Source organism: Corythoichthys intestinalis, chromosome 11, assembly GCF_030265065.1.
Source record: "Corythoichthys intestinalis isolate RoL2023-P3 chromosome 11, ASM3026506v1, whole genome shotgun sequence".
Classification (NCBI taxonomy): Eukaryota; Metazoa; Chordata; class Actinopteri; order Syngnathiformes; family Syngnathidae; genus Corythoichthys; species Corythoichthys intestinalis.
This window is the reverse complement of record NC_080405.1, coordinates 22,480,589-22,500,659: the sequence shown is the minus strand read 5'-3', so window position 1 is coordinate 22,500,659 and position 20,071 is coordinate 22,480,589. Positions and strand designations below refer to the sequence as shown.

The following is a 20,071-nucleotide window of genomic DNA, read 5'->3' as shown; positions in this document are numbered from 1 at the left end:
ACTTTTTTTTTTTTTTTTTTCCCCAATTTTTCTTGTTTGGATCGATTATCATCTAAAATATAGGAGAAAATGCGACAGTAACAAAAAAAAAAAAAATACAATTAAGCGATAGTTATGAGGTAGATGTCCCTGACTTATTTACAGACACCATTTTTTTCATTGTGACGTAATTTGTTTAAAAGTTCAAAATATCAGAGTGAATAATTTTTTAGTTTTTTTTTTTTTTTTTTTTTAAAGTAAATATTAACATCAATGAATGATTCTAAGCTAAAAATGACATTCTGAATAATATAGTTCTTTTCATGGCTGATTTGAAACAAAAAGCGGTTTCACGACGTCTGTAAACTGGGGTAATATATTTTTCTATCAAACAACAGTTCTTTTGGCTTAAAATACAGCAGTTTATTTTAAAGAGGGGTGCAAGAGTAGAAACTGTTTTTTCAGCCATGTCTGTGTTTTCCGCCATATGTATGTGTATGTGTGTGTGTGTATATATATATATATATATATATTTTTTTTTTTTAAATGGCCCAAAAATATCTGAAAATCAATTTTACACAATGCAAGTTAAACTTAACTCCTTTTTGAAAACCTGATTGTTTTTATTCCGATCCTCGGAAAATAATGTCATCGGGCCTGATTTCCAATCGTGTGATCCGATCGGGGACATCTCGATACTGAACATAGTTTTTTAATGTACCAGAAGAAAATGTAAGGAAGACACTCCTGTCAATGTCAGAATATTGTTGATAGATTTTAGATATATAGAAAGATTTCTATACATCTATATAAACCTCATCCTAGTCATCCAACATACCTGTGAACTCTCAAAGCAGTGAAGAGATATGCATCCGGTAACTCGGCAACACTTCACCATACTTGAATGCGGTGTCAAAATCCAAAGTACACCAAAAAAAAAGGCACATTTATAATATTTTGTAATCTAGCACAGCTGTAAGGGCAGTGAACCAGTTTGCAGGATCACATAAAGAAAAAAACCATGGAGGTGAAAAACAAAACTAGCAAAATACACATTTTTAAAGTAGCCAAGAATGATGACTTTAATTCACTGACAGTGGTGACTAAAATGGATTGCTTTTCAAAGACCTGTTATACCTACCTGTTATAGAGCAAGTGAAAGGTAATTTTAAAAAAATAATAATAATAAACTGTTGACAGAACAACTGTTAAGCCTTTATAGGGCAAGTGACGTGTGGGCCATTTAGAAATTCAATATTAGTAATTTTCTGAGGGAAATTATTAAACATTACTGTATTTTATATATATATTTTACAGTTGAATTTATAAATGTAAATCAATAAAACAAAATTATGGAAATTGTATAAAAACACACTATGGTTGCAACCCAAACTAAAACTATAAAGCAGATTTTTTTTTTTGTTTAATAGTCTTTAAGCATGCCATTGATGTCAATAGACATACTAATTTAAACCGGGAAGGCTAGCCATTAATTCTCATCTTTCAGTGCCACTTGACGGTGCTAGACGTGCAATCCATTTTGAATGGAAGGGGCGATTGAATGAATTTCTGATTGGACTAATGATTTCATTGTCAGTCATTAATACAGATTAGTGGCAAGTAGCTCCAGTTGGAACAGTGAAGTTACACTTCAGTAAGTTGACAACCCACCATCGTTACACGCGACTGTTTTCAGAATCTGCCATTACAAGCCACAACACAAATCTGACGTCCTATTTTACCAGACAATTTTTGGAGCCTTGCGAGGGATGAAATTGGGGCCCCCATCAAAAGTACCGTCTGCGCCCATGTACAAGTAGTACGAGGAATGATCTTATTTATTTTAACCTGACAAAAAAAAAAAAAAAAAAACGGGTCAGGTAAAACATTTCAAATTAGTAATTTTTTTTCATACCTTGGATGTGTTCGGGAAAAAAATCATTGACCTCATGTAACCGTTTTGGGGCTGGTTTGCAATACATGTCTTGGTTTATTTTTCTTTAGTTTTAATAGTAAAGCAAAGTTCATTTTTGCTTTTCTTCTGTTGGGTATTCCTCCACCATCTTGCTGATATTGTGCACTGCAGGCCTGGTTTTTGATTCACACTCAAATATTGTCTGTAAAAGTACAAGTGACTTTTGAAATCCCACGGCCATGTTAAGGAGTGGGGAAAATGGACTCAGCATGCCTTGGGGAAAGCATACAATTATATTTTTTGAACCTAAAAGGGGCTGTTAGATATTTTCAATTCAGCCAGGCTGTTGTCGTCAGATACGTGATTCTTGTTCATGACGATTGTTATCTGGTGCGCATTTGTAAGACTATTCTGTCCCCTGCCCTGGATCATAATTGCAGAGTCATCAATGGCACAAGTAGCTGATGAAGAGATTAATGTGTTACTTTCCCCATTGCTGACCACGGACGACGTCCGCTGAACAATTCCGACCTATGTGAGTATGTTGACGATACTTCATTGTGAATTTAAATATCGCTCATGTGGAATTGGAACGAGTTTCACAAATATCTAACACATTTAAGACTTTTCAAAAATGGCCTTAAAGATTTTTTTTGAAGATGTCTTCTCAGAATAAAAAAGGTCAAATTGATGAAAAAAATGATGGATCTCAAATGCATTTTTAATTTGCTTTTGAACAATGGGACATTAGTAAACAGGTTTCCCAAATGAACACAGTAACGAGATGTTATACAATCAACAAATGTTACATACAAAACACAAAGTTATTTAAATACGTTGATAAAACTTCCCTTGCTTATCGCCTAATATTTTGCATGTTCACAATTAGGCAGCAAACTTCACTCCAACACAGACCAGTGACCTGACCAACTATTTCCACTGGGGAAAATCTTAAAGCAGTCTACATTCTACATTATTAGGGATTTTTGCTGTTGGAAAAATACTGGAAGGCAGGTCCACATTAGAAGAACAAAATATAGTAGATCCGTGGAACCACATTTTCCATCTTCACTTGTCTTTCTTGCTCTCCGAACTTTGCTCCTGAGTGTTCACATCAGGCTCGGTCTCGTCTTGCCGGGAGTTCTGCTGCTCCTCTTCCTTCAAACCGCGACTCTTGTTCAGCTTCTTGGACTTCTGGAAGCGCTCGTTAAGATCAAACTCTCTGATAATGTTCTCCTAAAACGGGTAGGGGAAAATGAGTTAATGTTATTGTGATACTAAAATAGCTCTCGATGAAGACAAACCTCATTGAAAGTCCATGAAATAGCTCGGCCTTTACTGTCCACTGATGGACGCCTCATAACCTCCTGCCCACCTTGGAATAACACCAGTGAGGGAAGCTGCTTGGACAGAGGTGATGTGCTCACTTTGTACCTAGTCGAAAGAGAGTAAGTAGTTTTATTAACCAAGAGGGAACTGTCACGTTTGGCATGAAACATTACAGCACATCTTACAGGAAGGGAAACCTGCGTACCTCTGTGAAACCTCTCCATAACGACCAATGTCCACCTTCCCAAACCTCAGCCCAGCACAGTTATACCTGCAGGTACAGATGTAAGCCAAACTTCAGTTTTTCCCTCTAATTCTGACAAAGTGACTGAAAACATTTCTTACTTGAGCGACAGGTCAGCATACACCGGAGCGAAAGACTGGCAGTCAGATGACCAGTTGGCGTAGAATTCAACTATCCAGGTTACACGACTATCTTTCTGCAGCTCCTCCTGTTGAAAAAAAAAAAAAAAAATCCAAGCAGCTATTTTTTGAGATTTCCAAAATTTTAACTGCTCCATCCATATCAACTCACATCAATGGTCTTGTCACTGAAATACTTGATGTATTCAGGGCCCATGTATAAAGGAGGCTTGCATGTCATGACAAAAGCTGAGGGGAAAAAATACACATTGGATTTTTCTATGAAAAAATAGATGGAGGGAATATATTTCATTATTACCCTATGGCAATGGTGCCCAAACTGCGGCCTGCGAACCAGTATCGACTGGCCCGCGGCAAATTATTAAAATTTAATTGAATATGGCCTGCACAAGAAGCTTGACCTCAGCCTCCACTCTTTTTCACTTCTCAGTTTCAACACTAGATAAACAGTGCGTCTGTATTGAGCTACAAGGACAGAGTTATTCAGTCTTTTCTCTTTGTATACAAATACGGCAAACATTTGACAAGCAACTGTAAGAGAGCATGCTACACTGCAAATTTATAAAGTCTTAATCAGATTATTTTTCTTAAATCTAGTCAAATATTTTTCTCCATCTTGTTCTGAGTGTTAAAGACTAGTCAAGATTAATGTGTCAGATTATTCCACTTTAAGTAAATATTACTATTTGTTCGTATTAAGCCCATACATCTAAAATTTGGTAATTCTTTCCCTAAATCAAGAGTAATTTTGCTTTCAAATGAAGTTTTGAACAGTATTTCTTCAATTAAGAACCTTTCTGACAAACAAGATTTTTAAAGATTAAATATACTTTTTTTTGCTTAAAATAAGTCTTAAGCTTATTTTCAGCTAGGTATTTTTCTTATCTCAAGAAATCTACGTGGACAAAAATTTACTTGAAGCACTGGCAGATAATTTTACCTATTTGTAGTAGATCTACACTGAAAACGCAGGCGTGTTTTTGCACTGTACAAATGGCAAGTGAAATTAACATGTTGAAATCAATGCCGGGAAAATTTGTAAAATTTCAGTTGATGAATGTCAGACCAGTAATGACAAAATAATCTTTGAGTCTCATTTTCTGTGATTTATTTACGTGTGTGTATATACAGTCATGGACGAAATTATTGGCACCCCTGAAATTTCTCCAGAAAATACGCAGTTTCTGCCAGACATTAATGCAATTACAAATGTTTTCAGTATGAATGTGTTTATTTTTTGGATTTGCATTGAAAAAAACAAAACAGTTGAAGAGAAAAGCCAAATGTACACAATTTTACATAGAATGCAAAAAAATGGGCTGGACAAAATTGTTGGCACCCTCAACTCAATATTTGGTTGCACATCCTTTAGAAGAAATAACAGAAACCATTCGCCTCCTTAAACCAAGTTTTACACACCTCTCAGATGGAATTTTAGACCACTCTTCTTTTGCGAACTGTTCCCGGTCTCTCAGATTTGAAGGGTGCCTTCTTGCAACAGCAATTATAAGATCTCTCCACAGGCGTTCAATTGGATTTAGATCCGGACTCCTCGATGGCCACCTCACAATTCTGCAGAGTTTTGTCTCCAACCTGTTTTGGGTCATTATCCTGTTGGAACACCCATGACCTCTGACACAGACCCAGTTTTCTGGCACTACAGCCTACATTGCAGCCCAAAACACTTTGATAGTCTGCGGATTTCATGACTCCTTGCACACTGTCAAGGAATCCAGTGCCAGAGGCAGCAAAACAATACCAAAACATCATTGGACCTCCACCATGTTTGACCATAGGCTCTGTGTTCTTTTCTTTGTAGGCCTCTCTTTTCTGGTACTGGGTGCCTTGACAGTGTGGTATGGAGTCATGAAATCTAAGACCATCAAAAGGTTTTGGGCCGTAATGTCGGGTGTAGTGTCAGAAAACTGGGTCTGCGTCAGAGGTCATGGGTGTTCCAACAGGACAATGACCCAAAACAGGTTGGAGACAAAGCGCCTGAGAATTCTGAGGTGGCCATCGATGAGTCCAGATCTAAATCCCATTGAACACAATGGAAAGATCTCAAAATTGCTGTTGCAAGAAGGCACCCTTCAAATCTGAGAGACCTGGAACAGTTTGCAAAAGAAGAGTGGTCCAAAATTCCATCTGTGAGGTGCACAAAACTGGTTGATGGTTATGGATAGCGATTGTTTCCTTTTATTTCCTCCAGAGGATGTGCAACCAAATATTTAGGTGAAGGTGCCTACAATTTTGTCCAGCCTATTTTTTGACTTTTTTTCCTCAGCTGTTTTGTGTTTTTCCAGCGCACATCCAAGAAATAAATGCATTCATACTGAAAACATTTGTAATTGCATTAATTTCTGTAAGAAATGCTGTATTTTCTGGAAAAATTCCAGCGGTGCCTATAATTTCATCCACGACTGTATAAAAAGGAGGTTAATAAAGTAATCCACACGCACCAATTCCTACCCACTATTTTAACTCAGTGGCTGCCATCGACAGCGATAGTTGTCAGATCCATTTGAAGCGGGAACAGTGGCAGCGAATGAACAATCTTCATGTTCATTCCCCTCCCAGTTCAAATGGATTGCACATATACTAGTGATACTCATTTTAAGAGCCACACAATTGGACGACTATTTTCATCAATGGCACTGTAAGACTTAATACAAAGACAATACGGCTTGATATTTGAGTTGACCTTTTTTGCTGAAAAGTAGTTTCAACCTATCCTAACTTTGACAATAATTGTGAAAATAATTATAACCGCACTGTTGAAGCCACTGACCGACACATAGTGCGAGGTAGAGGATGCCCAGACGAATGTCCAGTCGGAAAAAGAGGATGACGTTGGCCACTTTGCTGAACAGGAACAAGTTTCCGATGTGCTGCTCCAAGGTGACTGCAGGTGGGGGGAAAAAAACGGTGCTGACAAGGTCAGAAGAAGGCGTTCAAGGGTAATGTTTACACAACAGTGGGCAAGTTTGTTTGTAGTGGAGTGTTTCGCGACTTGCTTGGGGGTGAAGACAAATAGTCACACACTAGGTTGCATATTGGTTAAACAGTTACAATAGCCTCAATTGCTTTAGAGCAAAGTCTACATCTTAGCATGTAATTGTTCTATTGTAAGGTAAATTCTGGGGCTCAAGTAGGGAAATTTCTTCCTTTTACAAAAAAAATCTCATTAAAGGGTTATGATGATGCCTGTTTAATTTTTTTTTTTTCCCCATTCACTGGAATCTTTTTCTGTCCAGCTGTATAAGTCAATCACAGTTTTCTAACTTGCTGGGAGGATGCAGGGAAAGAATGAGTTTATATATTTTTAAGCAATTGGCCAAGAAATAGCTTCGAAATCTGCAAAAAAAAATTACATAAAAAGAAAAAAATAATTGTTTCTGTCTTGACCTCCATGCATTGCCACAGGAACCAAGCTATCTCCACTAACTGAAAGAACAACTTTACATTTTGTATGTGAATGGTACAGAAAGAGATGGCCTCATCATTCATCAAAATTGCTAATGGCTTGCCAGGGAAAATCAAGAAACTATGCGGTATGCATTTTGCAAGGCGTAAGCAACCCCTCTGTTGAAAATTGTGTCAGTGCGCTAGTCATGCTATTTAATTCACAGGTGTCTGGCCTTTTAAGATTTTTTGTGTGTGGCCAAGGAGGGGTGCTGAGTACACAGCCGGGCACAGGTACGCGAGTTATGATATATTGCTGCCAAGTACATTTGCGTGATAAGTGGTCAGTAGAAAAGAGGTTACCCATATAGCAGACAAAACAGCTGGGCACAGGTACGCGAGTTATGATATAGTGCAGAAAAGTACATTGCATGATAAGTGGTCAGCAGAAAAGAGGTTACCCAAATAGCAGACAAAAGGAAAAGTGATTATATATGTTAAGAAAATTTAAACCAAATTACTAGTATATACACATGGCCCTGTCCCCACCCCTCCCTTGTTTTCTCTTTTCTCATCATTGTGAATCACCATTTCTCTCTACCCTGTTCTCCCTCTGTATGTGTCACCATTCTTTTTATGTTCTCGAAATTAATTCTTTTCGTTTCCAACATATTTGGACAATAAAGATGAACGTCATTCTTGTTACTGTAATGGCATTTTCGACCGGATTTTTCGAAAGTTATATAACACACAAAAATAACCTAAAAAGGCAAATTTCTCCCCGACTCTAATCATCGGATTTTGAAAATTCTGTTTACATTTAACTCAAGGTAAAGTAGCGATATAAAGTCAAAACTAAACTGCGCTTTTACAGATTACCATTCAGAGAAGTCTTGCCATGTTTATCCCTTTATAAGGCATTAATTTGAATACCTTGAAATTATATAGTGAGGAGCAGAAGAATTTGCACCTCTTTGTGATTTTGCAAGTCCACCCACTAAGAAAACAGGTACTGTAGAGGTCTGAAATTTCAATCACAGATGCATTTCCAATTAGAGACATAATTTAAAAAAAATAACAAACTCACATTGTATGATTTTTTTTTTAAATTCATTTGAAATTTACTGGGGTTCATAAGTATTCGTACCCCTAAGAATCAGCAATACCTGTGACACTCAAAGAGTTGTCAGTCCACCCTAAAAAAAGTCCACCTTTACCCCATGAGTAACCACCCACCCACCACCACACCTGTGCACCCCAGAGTCAGTCATAATCCAACTGCTACCATGGACAAGATCAGAGAGCTTTCGATAGACACCAGAGAAAAAAATGTTTAGCTCCACAAAGCTGGAAAAGGCTATGAGACGATTGGAAAACAGCTTGGTGAGAATAAATCAACAGTTGCAGCAATTGTTAGAAAATGGAAAATGCTAAACATGACTAGTAATCTACATCAGACTGGGGCTCCACGTAAAATCTCTCCTCGTGGGGCATCACTCATGATGACAAAAGTGAGGGCTCTGCGTAGAACGACACGGTGCAATGGTTTAAAATCATGTATTGTTCAGAAGGTTCCCCTGTTGAAGCCAGTACATGTGAAGGCCAGTCTGAAGTTTGCCAGGGACCATCTGAATGATGCAGAGGGGTCAAGGGAGCAAGCCATGTGGTCAGATGAGACCAAAATAGAACTTTTTGGTGCCAACTGTACTCGTCGTGTGTGGAGGGAAAAAGAAGGATGAGTACAATCCAAAGAATACCATCCCCACTGTGAAGTATGGGAGTGGAAACCTCATGCTGTGGGGATGCTTTTCGGCAAAGGGGACAGGACAACTGTACAGTATAAAGCAGAGGATGAATAGTGAAATGTATCGTCAGATTTTGAGCCACAACTTTCTTCCCTCAGTCAGAGACTTGAAGATGAGTCGTGGCTGGATCTTCCAACATGACAATGATGACAATGATCCGAAGCACACAACCAAGCTGACCATTGGCTGAATAAAAAGCATATCAGGGTTCAGGAGTGGCCTAGCCAGTCTCCAGACCTCAAAATGTTTGGATGGAGCTGAAACGTCGTGTTTTTCCAACGACAGCACCTAAACCTGACTGATCTAGAGAAGACTTGTGTGGAGGAACGGGCCAAAATCCCCGTTTCCATATGTGAAAACCTGGTGAAGAACAACAGAAAGCGTCTGACCTCTGTAATTGCAAACAAAGGCTTCTGCACTAAATATTAGCATTGATTTTCTCAGGGGTACAAATACTTGTGAACCCAAATAAATTACAATTAAATTATTTTTAAAAAATCATACAATTTGAATTTCGGATTTTTTCCCCAGATTATCTCTTTAACAGTGGAAATGCATCGATGATTGAAATTTCAGACCTCTACCAAAATATTTTCTAAGTGAGTTAACTTGCAAAATCACAAGGGGTGCAAATACTTCTGCGCCTCACTGTATGTGTATGCTTTTTTTTTTTTTTTTTTTTTAATCATTTTTGGAGTGTTTTGGGGGGCCCATAACCTCTGTGTATTTCTGTTTTCATTCATTTTAATTTTAAAAGTTTTGTTTTTACTAATTTATCGTTTGATTTATACACTAAAATTAGATTTTAGAACATATGCAAAAATACAATAATGACCAATAATAATAATTAAAACAAAATGTTCATTTTCTTTTTATTCTTTAGTATATGACAAACCAAGAAGCAGTTCTTCAACCATATAACCAAAGAATAACAGGACAAGTATATTAGGGGTGTGACAAAATATCGAAATGGTGATATATCGTGATACTTGTATCCCAAAAGGTTATCGATATGCACCTGCCAAGAATCGAGATATCGTTTAAAAAAGGTGTCAATGTTAAAAAAAAAAGGAACCAACAAGTTGCTATCAAAATCGTCAACTATAATAGTGTCTCCGTTAACTCTATGGCTGCCATTGATGGCGCTCGATGCCCAATCCATTTAGACTGGGAAGTTCGAACGAACATTCATTCATTCCAACCAGAGCATTCCTTCACAGTCACTCTTTCTGAATTTCAGGCCATTTACAAGTCAATTTCTGTTCATTTTAGTGCATTTACAGGTCGCTTCCTGTTGGGTTTGAGTCGCTGCCTATTCATTTGGGAGATTCCTGGACCATTTCTTGTTCCTTAACCCAAAATCAACAGGAAGTGACTCATAAAATGCCCCAAAATAAACAGAAAGTGACTCAAAATCAATAGAGTAATGATCTGAAATGCCCCAAAATTACCTTGTTGCCTGGCATTGGCTGCCACTGATGGCCATAGACGTTCAATCAGTTTGAAGTGGGAGGGATGGCAGCGAATGTTCATTCGCTGCCACCCTCCCACTTCAAATGGATTGGATGTCTACTAGTGGTAAACACATTCCAATTCACAACAGAAGCTTGTTTTACTGTTCATTAGTCGTTTTGTAGAATATATTAAGTTGATTTCCTGACCAATGTATCAATAATCGTTGTATCGCCATTACGTGAGATCATCATTATCGTAAGCTTTGTATCGCAAATCGTATCGTATCGTGAGCCTAAACTATATCAATACGCAAAAAAATTATACATAACATACATTTAAGTGTCTAAACTCATGAACGAAAATATTATAATTGCGAGTTGATATCCAATGTAGGCCCAACTTTTTATTTATTTGATTAATTTACCAAATGTTAATACTGTGGCCTACATGACCCAAAATTTAATGTCCATGCTTGTGGACGCCAGGTATTCATGGCATTCTTTATTTATTTAATTAATCACCAAAAACGTGCACTGTAAAGGGTTAAGTAAAGTGTGATTGTTCTGATGTGTGAAGTGGTAATGCACTTACTTGCTCTTCTGTTTTTCATCATCACGATCGCACTGAGAAACATGAGAATCTCCACTTCTCTCTGTCAAAATAGGGACGAGAATGAACGCCTCTGAAAGGTAAGACGCCTGCATTTTTTTTTTTAGCAGTGGGGTGCGCACCCAATCGAAGTCGCACGAGTTGCCGTCCTCACGCTGCGTCGCCAGGTGCTCGCACAAACCGGGAGCCTTTCTGACTACCAAGAAAGCGATGGTCATGAAAAAGGACGTGATGTAATACGGTTTCAGGAGCCATTTGTAAATCTGGGGCAGGTGGTAAAGGAAAGCGCAGACCCCGGTGATTAAACCCATTTTCGCCTATGGGAGCTATCCAGCTGATGGTCGAAAGTCAACTGTAGGAAGTGACGCAAAGCTCTTTCCGGATTGCCCCGCGCATGCACGCTGCAAAACGCGCTACGTCAATTCTGAGCCTCAGTGAATACCGTAGTTTGGGCGCGTATTGCAAATGCCAAATATATAAACAGGAGGGGAGGAAGAAGAAGAAAATGGAGTACAATGAAGCAGCTACCGAAGCCATGTCATGTGAAAGCTCAACTAAAGAGCTCCAAAGCGATTATTTAACAGGGGAGGATTCATCTCAGGATGTAAAACCAAAAGCCGATTGTAAACCAGCCAGCAATGACGAACCTCGAAGCAGCAGGTTGAAGCTGTACGATAAAGTCGTTGAGAAAAGTGTGGAAATGTTTATGGACTTGGCTAGGTGAGCTACTCTGTTACTTAATTTATACAACTTTAACATTAAGTTTGATGTTTGTATTACAAGTATGATTTAAAAAAAAAAAGGTAATACAGTGTTACCTCTACATACAAAGTTAATTCGTTCCAGGACCTTGTTTGTAAGTCGAATGGTTGTATGTCGAGCAGGATTTTCCTATAAGAATACACTATAATTCCATTAATTCGTTCCACAGCCCGAAAACCTGCACTAAATCCTTAACCAGTACTATTGCAAATAGCAATTAAGCAGAGCAAAACAAAGACATTATGAATACAAATAGGAATAATTATAGTAATAATGTAACGAATCGGGTTCTAATGTGGCGAATGTAGTAGTCGATTAATTGATGAATTAGTTTGAATAATCGAGTAATCTGATAAACATTAAAAATAATAATAATAAAATACCTGAGCTGAGCCTCAGATGGTATAAGAAAAATGATAAAAAATGATCTATGTACAACAAAAGAACAATTGGCTAACTTACATAGCAAACGTTTGCTAGCTTAAATGCTATAAAATGCTAAAGTTAATTTTTTTTCTTTTTTACAATGCTCTTAACAAATGGTTCAGGCACATATTCCCACAAAAATTGGCTAAATATACCTTTAAACTAAATTACGAATGCATTAAAAAAAACATTAGCTCAAACAAAAACTTGGCTTATATTGATCTTAACAGGGAGCAGCTGGATTTGGCCATGTAAAATAAGGCAGACTAGAGGGCAGTGTATTCACCCAAATCAATAAAACTTAATGCAAACACTTTCAAAAGCAAACCATTACAATGCCAATTTAATTAAACGAATACTCGAAGCAGCAAAATTTAATTTGAGTCTTTTCTTCTAATCGAAATCGACAAATATTTGATTTATGATTGACCAAGAAATATGATTGAAAAGCCATGTAATTATTTATGAGCGGGAGTTTTTGTCAAAAACATAAAATTGATTCAGCGTTGTTCCAATATTATTAATAATCGAAATGACGCTTAGGTTTTGTAAGGATTTCAACGTTGAAACATTAATTGAGGGTGCAAAAGTGACGTTGATTCAACGATAGAAGGTTGACAGCGGAATGTTGATCCAACATCTTTTCAACGTCGGTCTGCAATCTGGGTTCAGTGTTGTTAATGACGGCGTTATTTTTTTCACTAGTGAATAATCTAATTAATTACTTTTCTCATCTTGGCAATGCCGTTACAGTTACTGAGGATGTAAAGGCGTGCGTTACTATGCGTTACTACGTTGGTTGAATGACACGACAAAAGTCAGAGACACGGACTCAAGGAGACAAGAGAGCAGAGCAGGAGTGGGGAGGAGTGAAGGAAGTTGTGACGCAGTTGCAAACGCAATGCTAGGTGGCTTCAATAATACTAGACTGTAGCCCATAGCCTACAAACTACACCCACATGATGCTCCGGTAGATATCAAGTGTATTGAACTAAATGCGAAATGACAGACACGGTGGCGTTAGCACATGTATAGAGAACTGGATGCGAAATGAGAGACTCGCTGGCGTTGGTAAACAGCTGCCATCTTAAAGCAGTATACTTCTCAGGAAAGCTCTGTTGTAGAGAACCTTCCTAGTGAACCTAAGTAACTTGTTATTAAAATACTCCTAAATCGTCAAAATCTTGACTTGAATCTGTCTTTAAATGATGAAACAGTTTTAAAGCTTTAGCATGTCGAAAGTAGACTGAAGGGAACTAATGCAATAACGGGAGCAATTTTAACAACTTTAACGCTTGATTCAAAACATTAAATGACTTCCAAACATTAAAAAGGTTACTATGTTTGTTTTTTCGTTTTTTTTTTTTTTTTTTTTTTTTTCTTGAATGAAAAATAGATCGTCATATTTAGAGCATGTTGTCGGATGCAGAAAAAAAAGGCGAGTCAAATTTTACGCAAGATGTCGAAAAGATCGTGTGTCGAAGCGATCGTATGTCGAGGTACCACTGTATGCAGTTGTGGGGCTTAGAGCCAGTTACAACACTATCTGTAGGTTAAAAAAAAAAAAATCAAACCAAACAGGGATGTACCGATCACATACCGCGGACATGCGTTAAAGAAGGGGAAAAAAGTACATCCAATTGTCTTTTTTTCCCACCAATTTGAACAAAGCCAAGCCAAAATTATAGACGTATAAAAGAGTGTTTAGTACAGCAGTGGTTTCAACTAGTGCAGAACAATATTGGAAAAAAAATCACTTTTCCATTTTTGGGGGGGTTTGCGATATATTGCGATATATACTTTATTGCAATATTAAAACTAAAAGATTTTTCACCAGATGACTTGAATAGTTCTAATTGGGATGACTTTTGTTGACTCACCATGTCCTTGTTTTAGTGTAATAATGCATTCAGTATTTTATTACATTGTTTTTCTCATGTATCCTTGAATTCTTATTTTTTTCCCTTTATTTTATATTCTTTATACAACTTATCATATTCTTCATAATAAAAATGTTATTTTAGTTTCTGTATTTTTTTTATTGTTGCATTATAAAATTAAGGTGCTCCAATTTAATTGTATTCATTTATTATTAATTTCTTTAAGAACTGAAAGGGCTAAAAATTGCAAAACCGCAATATATGATTGTTTTTAGTGCTGCAACGATTAATCGATTAACTCGAGTAATTTGATTGGAAAAAAAAAAAAAAAGATTCGAAATACATTTTGCTGCTTCGAGTATTCGTTTAATTAAAGCCCTCATGGCAACAGTGAATATGATATAACTCATTTCACATGGTTGAATCCAGCTGCTCCTTGATAAGACCAACATAAGCTAAGTTTTTGTTTGAGCTTTTTTTTTTTTTTTAAATGCATTCGTAATTTAGTTTATTGGTATATTTAGCCGTTTTTTGTGGGAATATGTGTTCGAACCATTAAGAGCAGTGTTGAAAAAAGTTAGCATTTTATAGGATTTAATCATTTAAGCTAGCAGACTTTTGCCATGTAAGTTTGAAGCTCTGCTCAGGTCTTTTAATTTTTTATATTCCTTATTCGATTACTCGATTATTCGAATTAACTACCGGTAGCTCATCGATTGATCGACTACTAAAATAATCGATAGCTGCAGCCCTAATTGTTTTCATATAATACTGTTCGATCCAGGCTAAGCGGGTTTATCCATGATTGATGAAGATTGCTGGATATAAAAAGGATACACGTCTCGACACACTAGCTGCTTTTATGAAGCAAACCAAAAGTTTAGGTGTTAAAAAAATAATAACCGCACATCCTGCGATAGGACTGTTGCACTTCAAATCCGTTTTATTTGTAAATCGGTTTGACAACACTAAATAACGTAGCAAACAAATTTGCTTTTAGATATTTTGATTCATATCTTGGTCGTCCAATGTGATAAATTGAAAAATAAACTTTGATTTTTTTCTATACTTTTTAGCTGTCGCTGGACGTTTTCTCTTTGATCTGCAAAGACTGTGGTGTAAATATAAATAATGTATACTGTTATTTTCGGACCGTGACCCACTACTGTTTTTCTCCCACTTTGAACCCTGCGGTTTATAGTCAAGTGGGGCTTATTACAAATGTGCAGCAAGTAACTTTTAAGGTGTATCATTACGAATGCTGAATGATTCAACAGTCCTGACAGACTGTGTAATCTTTTTCAGTTGAGGGTTTTGGAAATATAACCCAGTGCATATAGTCAAACTCTATAGAGTTCATCTTGTAATATGTGTATATCCTTCTCTTAAAACAGTTCCGACAGGTTTTCCAGCATGTTCCATGAGCTCTACAAGATGAACCCCGCGAGGATGGAAAACGTTAATAAGGAATTTGTGAACGAGTTGCAGAGAGCTATAAAGGTTTGCACACGTCACATGGATGGTAGACAAACAGTACTCTCTAGAAACATTTGAAAGTAGATGAGTTTGCAAATGGCAACTCTTCAGGGCTTCATTGTGATTTAGCAGTATTCAAAAGGGTCATTATTTTGTTGATTTTGGTGTATTTTTTTGTACACGTATTTATTCGACTGTTTCTGTCTGTGTAAAAAGGATGCTATCAGCAAACTGAACAAAGAAGCTGGAATAGAGTCCAAATTAAATAAACTGGACCAACTGGAGAGTGCTGCTAAAAACAGCCCAGACCCTGCATGGTTGGTACACAAAGTAGACTGAAACTCAGGCATTTTCTCTTGTCCTTGCAATTAGTCCTGTCACGATAATTATTAAATCGACTTATTATTCGATATACAGTACATATAAAATAGCCAACAGTAGTTTTTCAGGACACCCTAATTTACATGTGTCATCAACATTCATCGCACTGCCTTGAATTATACTGTAGTTTGCAATACTGCATATTTTGGCATCAATCTGATCCAAGTGACTATAGCGTCAGTATCTGGCTAAGTTGATACTGCAGGTCTTAAATTAATGCACCAATTTTTTTCGTGTAATTCCCAACTCGAATGAGGCATGAACTTGATGGTCTGAACGGGTTGTAAAACTGATGGGGGCCACATTTTTCAAAATATGTCGGCGGTCTGAACTCTCAAGCCTCCCCAATCGGAATTCATGCAGCATATTACGTCAGCAACGAAGAGAGGGCCAAGAAGGACTGCAGGGATAGAGCTATGCGTCACCGTTTGCGCCTAGCTTGAACTCTACCACAGTCATAAAATAAATAAATATAATGGAAAAAAAGGGATATGCCTGAGAAAGATTGGTTTTCTTCCTGTGCACCAAATGAGCAATATTTCAATATTGCTTACATGGCCGAGAGTCTGGGCAAACCGATCGTATGTGTGTGCATGCGTTCTATCAATACATAAAAAATTGAATAGAGTAAACGGTGATTATTCATTTCTGTTATTTGTGTCCTCTTTTTTGAAATCAAAATATGGTCACCCTAGATGAACGTAGAGCCAGCATGTATAGTCATTTGTTTCGATGCTTCTTCGCATGCGGGTCAGTTTGCTCAGCCTGTGCTGGACTGCGAGTTAGTGAACATGTGTAATACTTGAACGGGCACGCCAGAAAAACGAAAAATGACGACAAATCCCTATCGTGTATGAAGACCTGTGGTCTGAACCTAGCCTTGTTGATACAGACTATTTGATTAAGGTAGATGGCCTCAAGGTCGACAGTAGCGCGTGGTAGTGCTCTAGTGTTTCTCTGATGATTAATCTATAAATTGCATTTTTATTCCAGAAGGGGGGGACTACAATTTAGGGCTGGGCGATATGGCCTTAAACATGTATCACGATAAATTGAGCAGATTTATCTCGATAACGATAAATGACGATAAATTCGCCCAAGCGGACTGTTATATAATTTGAAAATCTGAATCAATGCATGAAATACAGATTATCTACCAGCATTCAATTTGATATACTGTATTTAACAATTGTACATGCAGTCTAAACATTAAGTTTATAAAAATGTATTGTAAGCAATAAGAATTCAAGTATGAACATTTATAACGGCGTGTATGACTTGAACAATGTACATTGTCAAAATCAATATGCCTGTGCAAACATGTAATTGTAACACAAATGACTTGCAGCTTGAACAGTACACTTCAAAAAGACAACTTATTGTTAATGGCTGCTGTGACATAATTATTAAATACAAGTGTTTACTTTATGGTTTAAGGGTTTTTTTCCCCCCAGTGCATTTTTTAATAAATGCACGCACAATAAAAATAGCTGGGGCCATTTCTCGGTCATTATAAGTTTTGCCGTTGGATTGTACTTTATGCTGAATGCTTTACCATCACAAAAGCTATCAGAGGAATCACACCCAGACAGATACAAAATAACGCCACATAGTAATTGCTAGATGCAGTCCGTGCCCAATCCACTCATTAAGTTCAGCCGTTTCGACAAGGTTAGAGCCGCTATCCGACTCCATAACGTTCATTTGTAGCGTTAGCCGCTAGCTAGCGTTAGCCTGGCTACCAGTAGAAAGCACTGAAAGCACCATCTCCGGAAATCGTGAGAACAAAGGAGGACAGCGGGTGAAAGCCCGTCTGGATGCCACCAAGAGTCTACTAAATGTCGGTTGAAAGTTTGGTGAACCTCCCTTAAGCCGCACTCCATCACGTTTTGCTTGTAGCGTTAGCTGCTAGCGTTAGCTTACCGGGCTTTTGTTTGATTGGCTTCCTGATGATCATGTGACTCCCTACGTAAGCACATTCACTGCTTTCTTAAAGGGGAATGAACATAGACGAACAACACAGAATCAAAGCGGGATGAAAAGACTATATTTTCTTGTTTTATTAATTTACCGAATTTACCGACACGGTCAAAATTACGTCGGTCATCGTTAAGAATTTCGGTGACAGTAAATTTTCGGTTTACCGCCCTGCTCTACTACAATTGTTGAACTGTTGAAATTGTTGTAGTTTCTGGGAAAATAATATCTTTTTAAAAATTGTTATCGTGACAGGTCTACTTGCAACAGCCTTTTTTATACAGCTTATATGCTGGCCTTGACATTTTTTATTTATTTTCTTATTTTTTTTATTACCATTTTTTTAGCATTCATCAGATAATGTTAAAATTAAAAGAAGTGCACTGTTCACCTGTTTTTTTAGGCGTCCATCTGGGGTTCCAGAAGAAGATTTTAGCAGCTCTATAATACCGCTCTATCAAAAACAAGAAGCTTACTGGCAACGCAAGCTGAAAAAGATCCAAGCTGAGAATGCCGCCCTTGCACAAAAGGTGAAAGCTGGCAGGGAGAAGATTGCTCAGACGGACCAGCGGATTTCAACTGCTATTGCTGTTGTTGGTTCAACTGCTGAGTGGGAGGTGAGAGAAAAAAGAAAGTGGTAAATTTCAAGTTCTACCGATGAAAACATAAGTCGACATTACATAAACATTACAGTACTTTAATATGGAATTTTTTTTTTTTTTTTGAATTGTTGATTTACATTGTGGTACCTAACATGAAGAAAAGGATGCCTCAATGTATATTTTTTCCTCAATAAATCTGTGACTGGTGGATATTAGCAAGTCTCCCCAATAAATTATACTATATACTAGAAGTATATACATATATACAGGAGTGAAAGTGGCTAGAATTTCTTGCCGGACCTCCCTGACATGAAGGTCGCCACAGAGCTAGAATTGTGGGGTTTTTTTGTTTGTTTTTTTAATTAGGGGAGGTGGGGGTGTTGGACAAACCGCCTAAAACCACTGAAATGCTGAGAAAACTGCTTTTGGCACAGTTATACCTGTAACATACACTCACAAAAAATGGCTGTACACATGCATTAAGCTACTGCATTACACATACTATATAACAAGGCAAACATGAGAAAATGATTTTCATTCAGAATTTTTAATAATTTGCAAAATTACAGTTAACAAAAACCAGCAGTAAACTCAACCTCTGTCTTAATTCTTATTTTCCCTCACTTCATCACAAATGCAAAACCTCAATGTTAACTACTTGAGGACATAGGATCTACATTAAAATGGAATATAAAGTAAACATTGACTGTTTTAAATTATAAGGAAATAAGTAGCCTAACATAAATGAACAAAAAAAAAAAAAGGCATAAGTGCACGTTGACTTGGAACATGTTCTAAACCTCCCCATCAAACAAATTAATAATCCTCTTCAACTCTTTCTTTTCTCTTAGAAATCTGATCAATTTTCTGTTGCATTGCCCTTTTTTATCGCATTAATTCAAAAAGCTTGTTCATTTTTTTCTGTTTTGGTGTTCCAGAAAATGCGTATTTGAACCTATCAGAGCTGACTTTCTATGCTGATGTCAATATGTCAGCCAATTTAACAGACAACTGAGTCCTTACACACATCGAGACGACTTCTCGTACCTGATCTCGACAGACTCGATAACTGCTGAAGCTACGGAGAGCTCCGTGCCGTCCGTGGAATAAATAAAATTTTTTAAATCTGAGGAAACGGATAACAGTACAATAGCACTTTATTATGCTTGTTGTTAACACTTGTGTATGTAAATCTGATATTAATAGATTGTTTTCATTTTGGAGATGCCTGTGTGGCAGCCATGCAGGTTGTTTTTAGCACGGGGTTTTGACAGTTCCCGTCATATGTTCAGGATCAAAGCACCATTCCGGCGCCGAATCTTGCCGGAACGGCATTCCGAACCGTTCCTGCCCACTTTCACCCCGTATATGTATTAAATATAAAACATACAACAACCAAATGTTTTTTAAGGGTAACCCCGGCCCTCTGTATATATCTATATCTCAATTTTTCTATTTATCGTTTTTTTGTGTGTGTGTATATTTTTACAGGCATTTTCCAGTGATTTAAAAAGCCAGACATCTTCATTATGCCCTTCAGATGTGCTAGATATGTGATCTTCAACTTTTTTGGCCAACTTAAAAGATATAACTGTATATAATTGTTTAGTTGTTGTTTTTTGCTCATTAAAATAAAGCTGATGAAATGCAAGTGCTTTTTTGGTTTGTATTATTTAATGCTCACACTGA

At 37.2% G+C, this 20,071-nt stretch overlaps 2 protein-coding genes across 4 annotated transcripts; one reads left to right on the top strand and one right to left on the bottom strand.

The window, feature by feature from the left end:
* Positions 1-2,606: 2,606 nt before the first annotated feature.
* tmx2a (thioredoxin-related transmembrane protein 2a) lies at positions 2,607-11,258 on the bottom strand. Its single transcript, XM_057849634.1, has 8 exons — positions 11,001-11,258; positions 10,861-10,921; positions 6,396-6,509; positions 3,759-3,835; positions 3,569-3,675; positions 3,429-3,494; positions 3,199-3,328; positions 2,607-3,130 (listed from the first exon to the last, which is right to left on the bottom strand). The coding sequence occupies exons 1-8, from the start codon at positions 11,187-11,189 to the stop codon at positions 2,963-2,965; spliced, it is 912 nt and encodes a 303-aa protein (XP_057705617.1). The 5' UTR covers positions 11,190-11,258; the 3' UTR covers positions 2,607-2,962.
* Positions 6,018-20,021, top strand: si:dkey-6i22.5 (polyamine-modulated factor 1). 3 transcript variants are annotated; one of them, XM_057849638.1, is made up of 7 exons: positions 6,018-7,158; positions 7,237-7,303; positions 10,934-10,958; positions 15,341-15,446; positions 15,639-15,739; positions 18,184-18,397; positions 19,874-20,021. In XM_057849638.1, exons 1-7 carry the CDS (start codon positions 7,126-7,128, stop codon positions 19,937-19,939), a joined length of 612 nt encoding a protein of 203 aa, XP_057705621.1. In that variant the 5' UTR covers positions 6,018-7,125; the 3' UTR covers positions 19,940-20,021. The 3 variants fall into 3 exon arrangements, with proteins under 3 accessions (XP_057705621.1, XP_057705619.1, XP_057705618.1); XM_057849636.1 differs by having other exon boundaries at positions 6,019-7,303; XM_057849635.1 differs by lacking the exons at positions 6,018-7,158; positions 7,237-7,303; positions 10,934-10,958 and adding an exon at positions 11,008-11,598.
* The last annotated feature ends 50 nt before the right edge of the window (positions 20,022-20,071 follow it).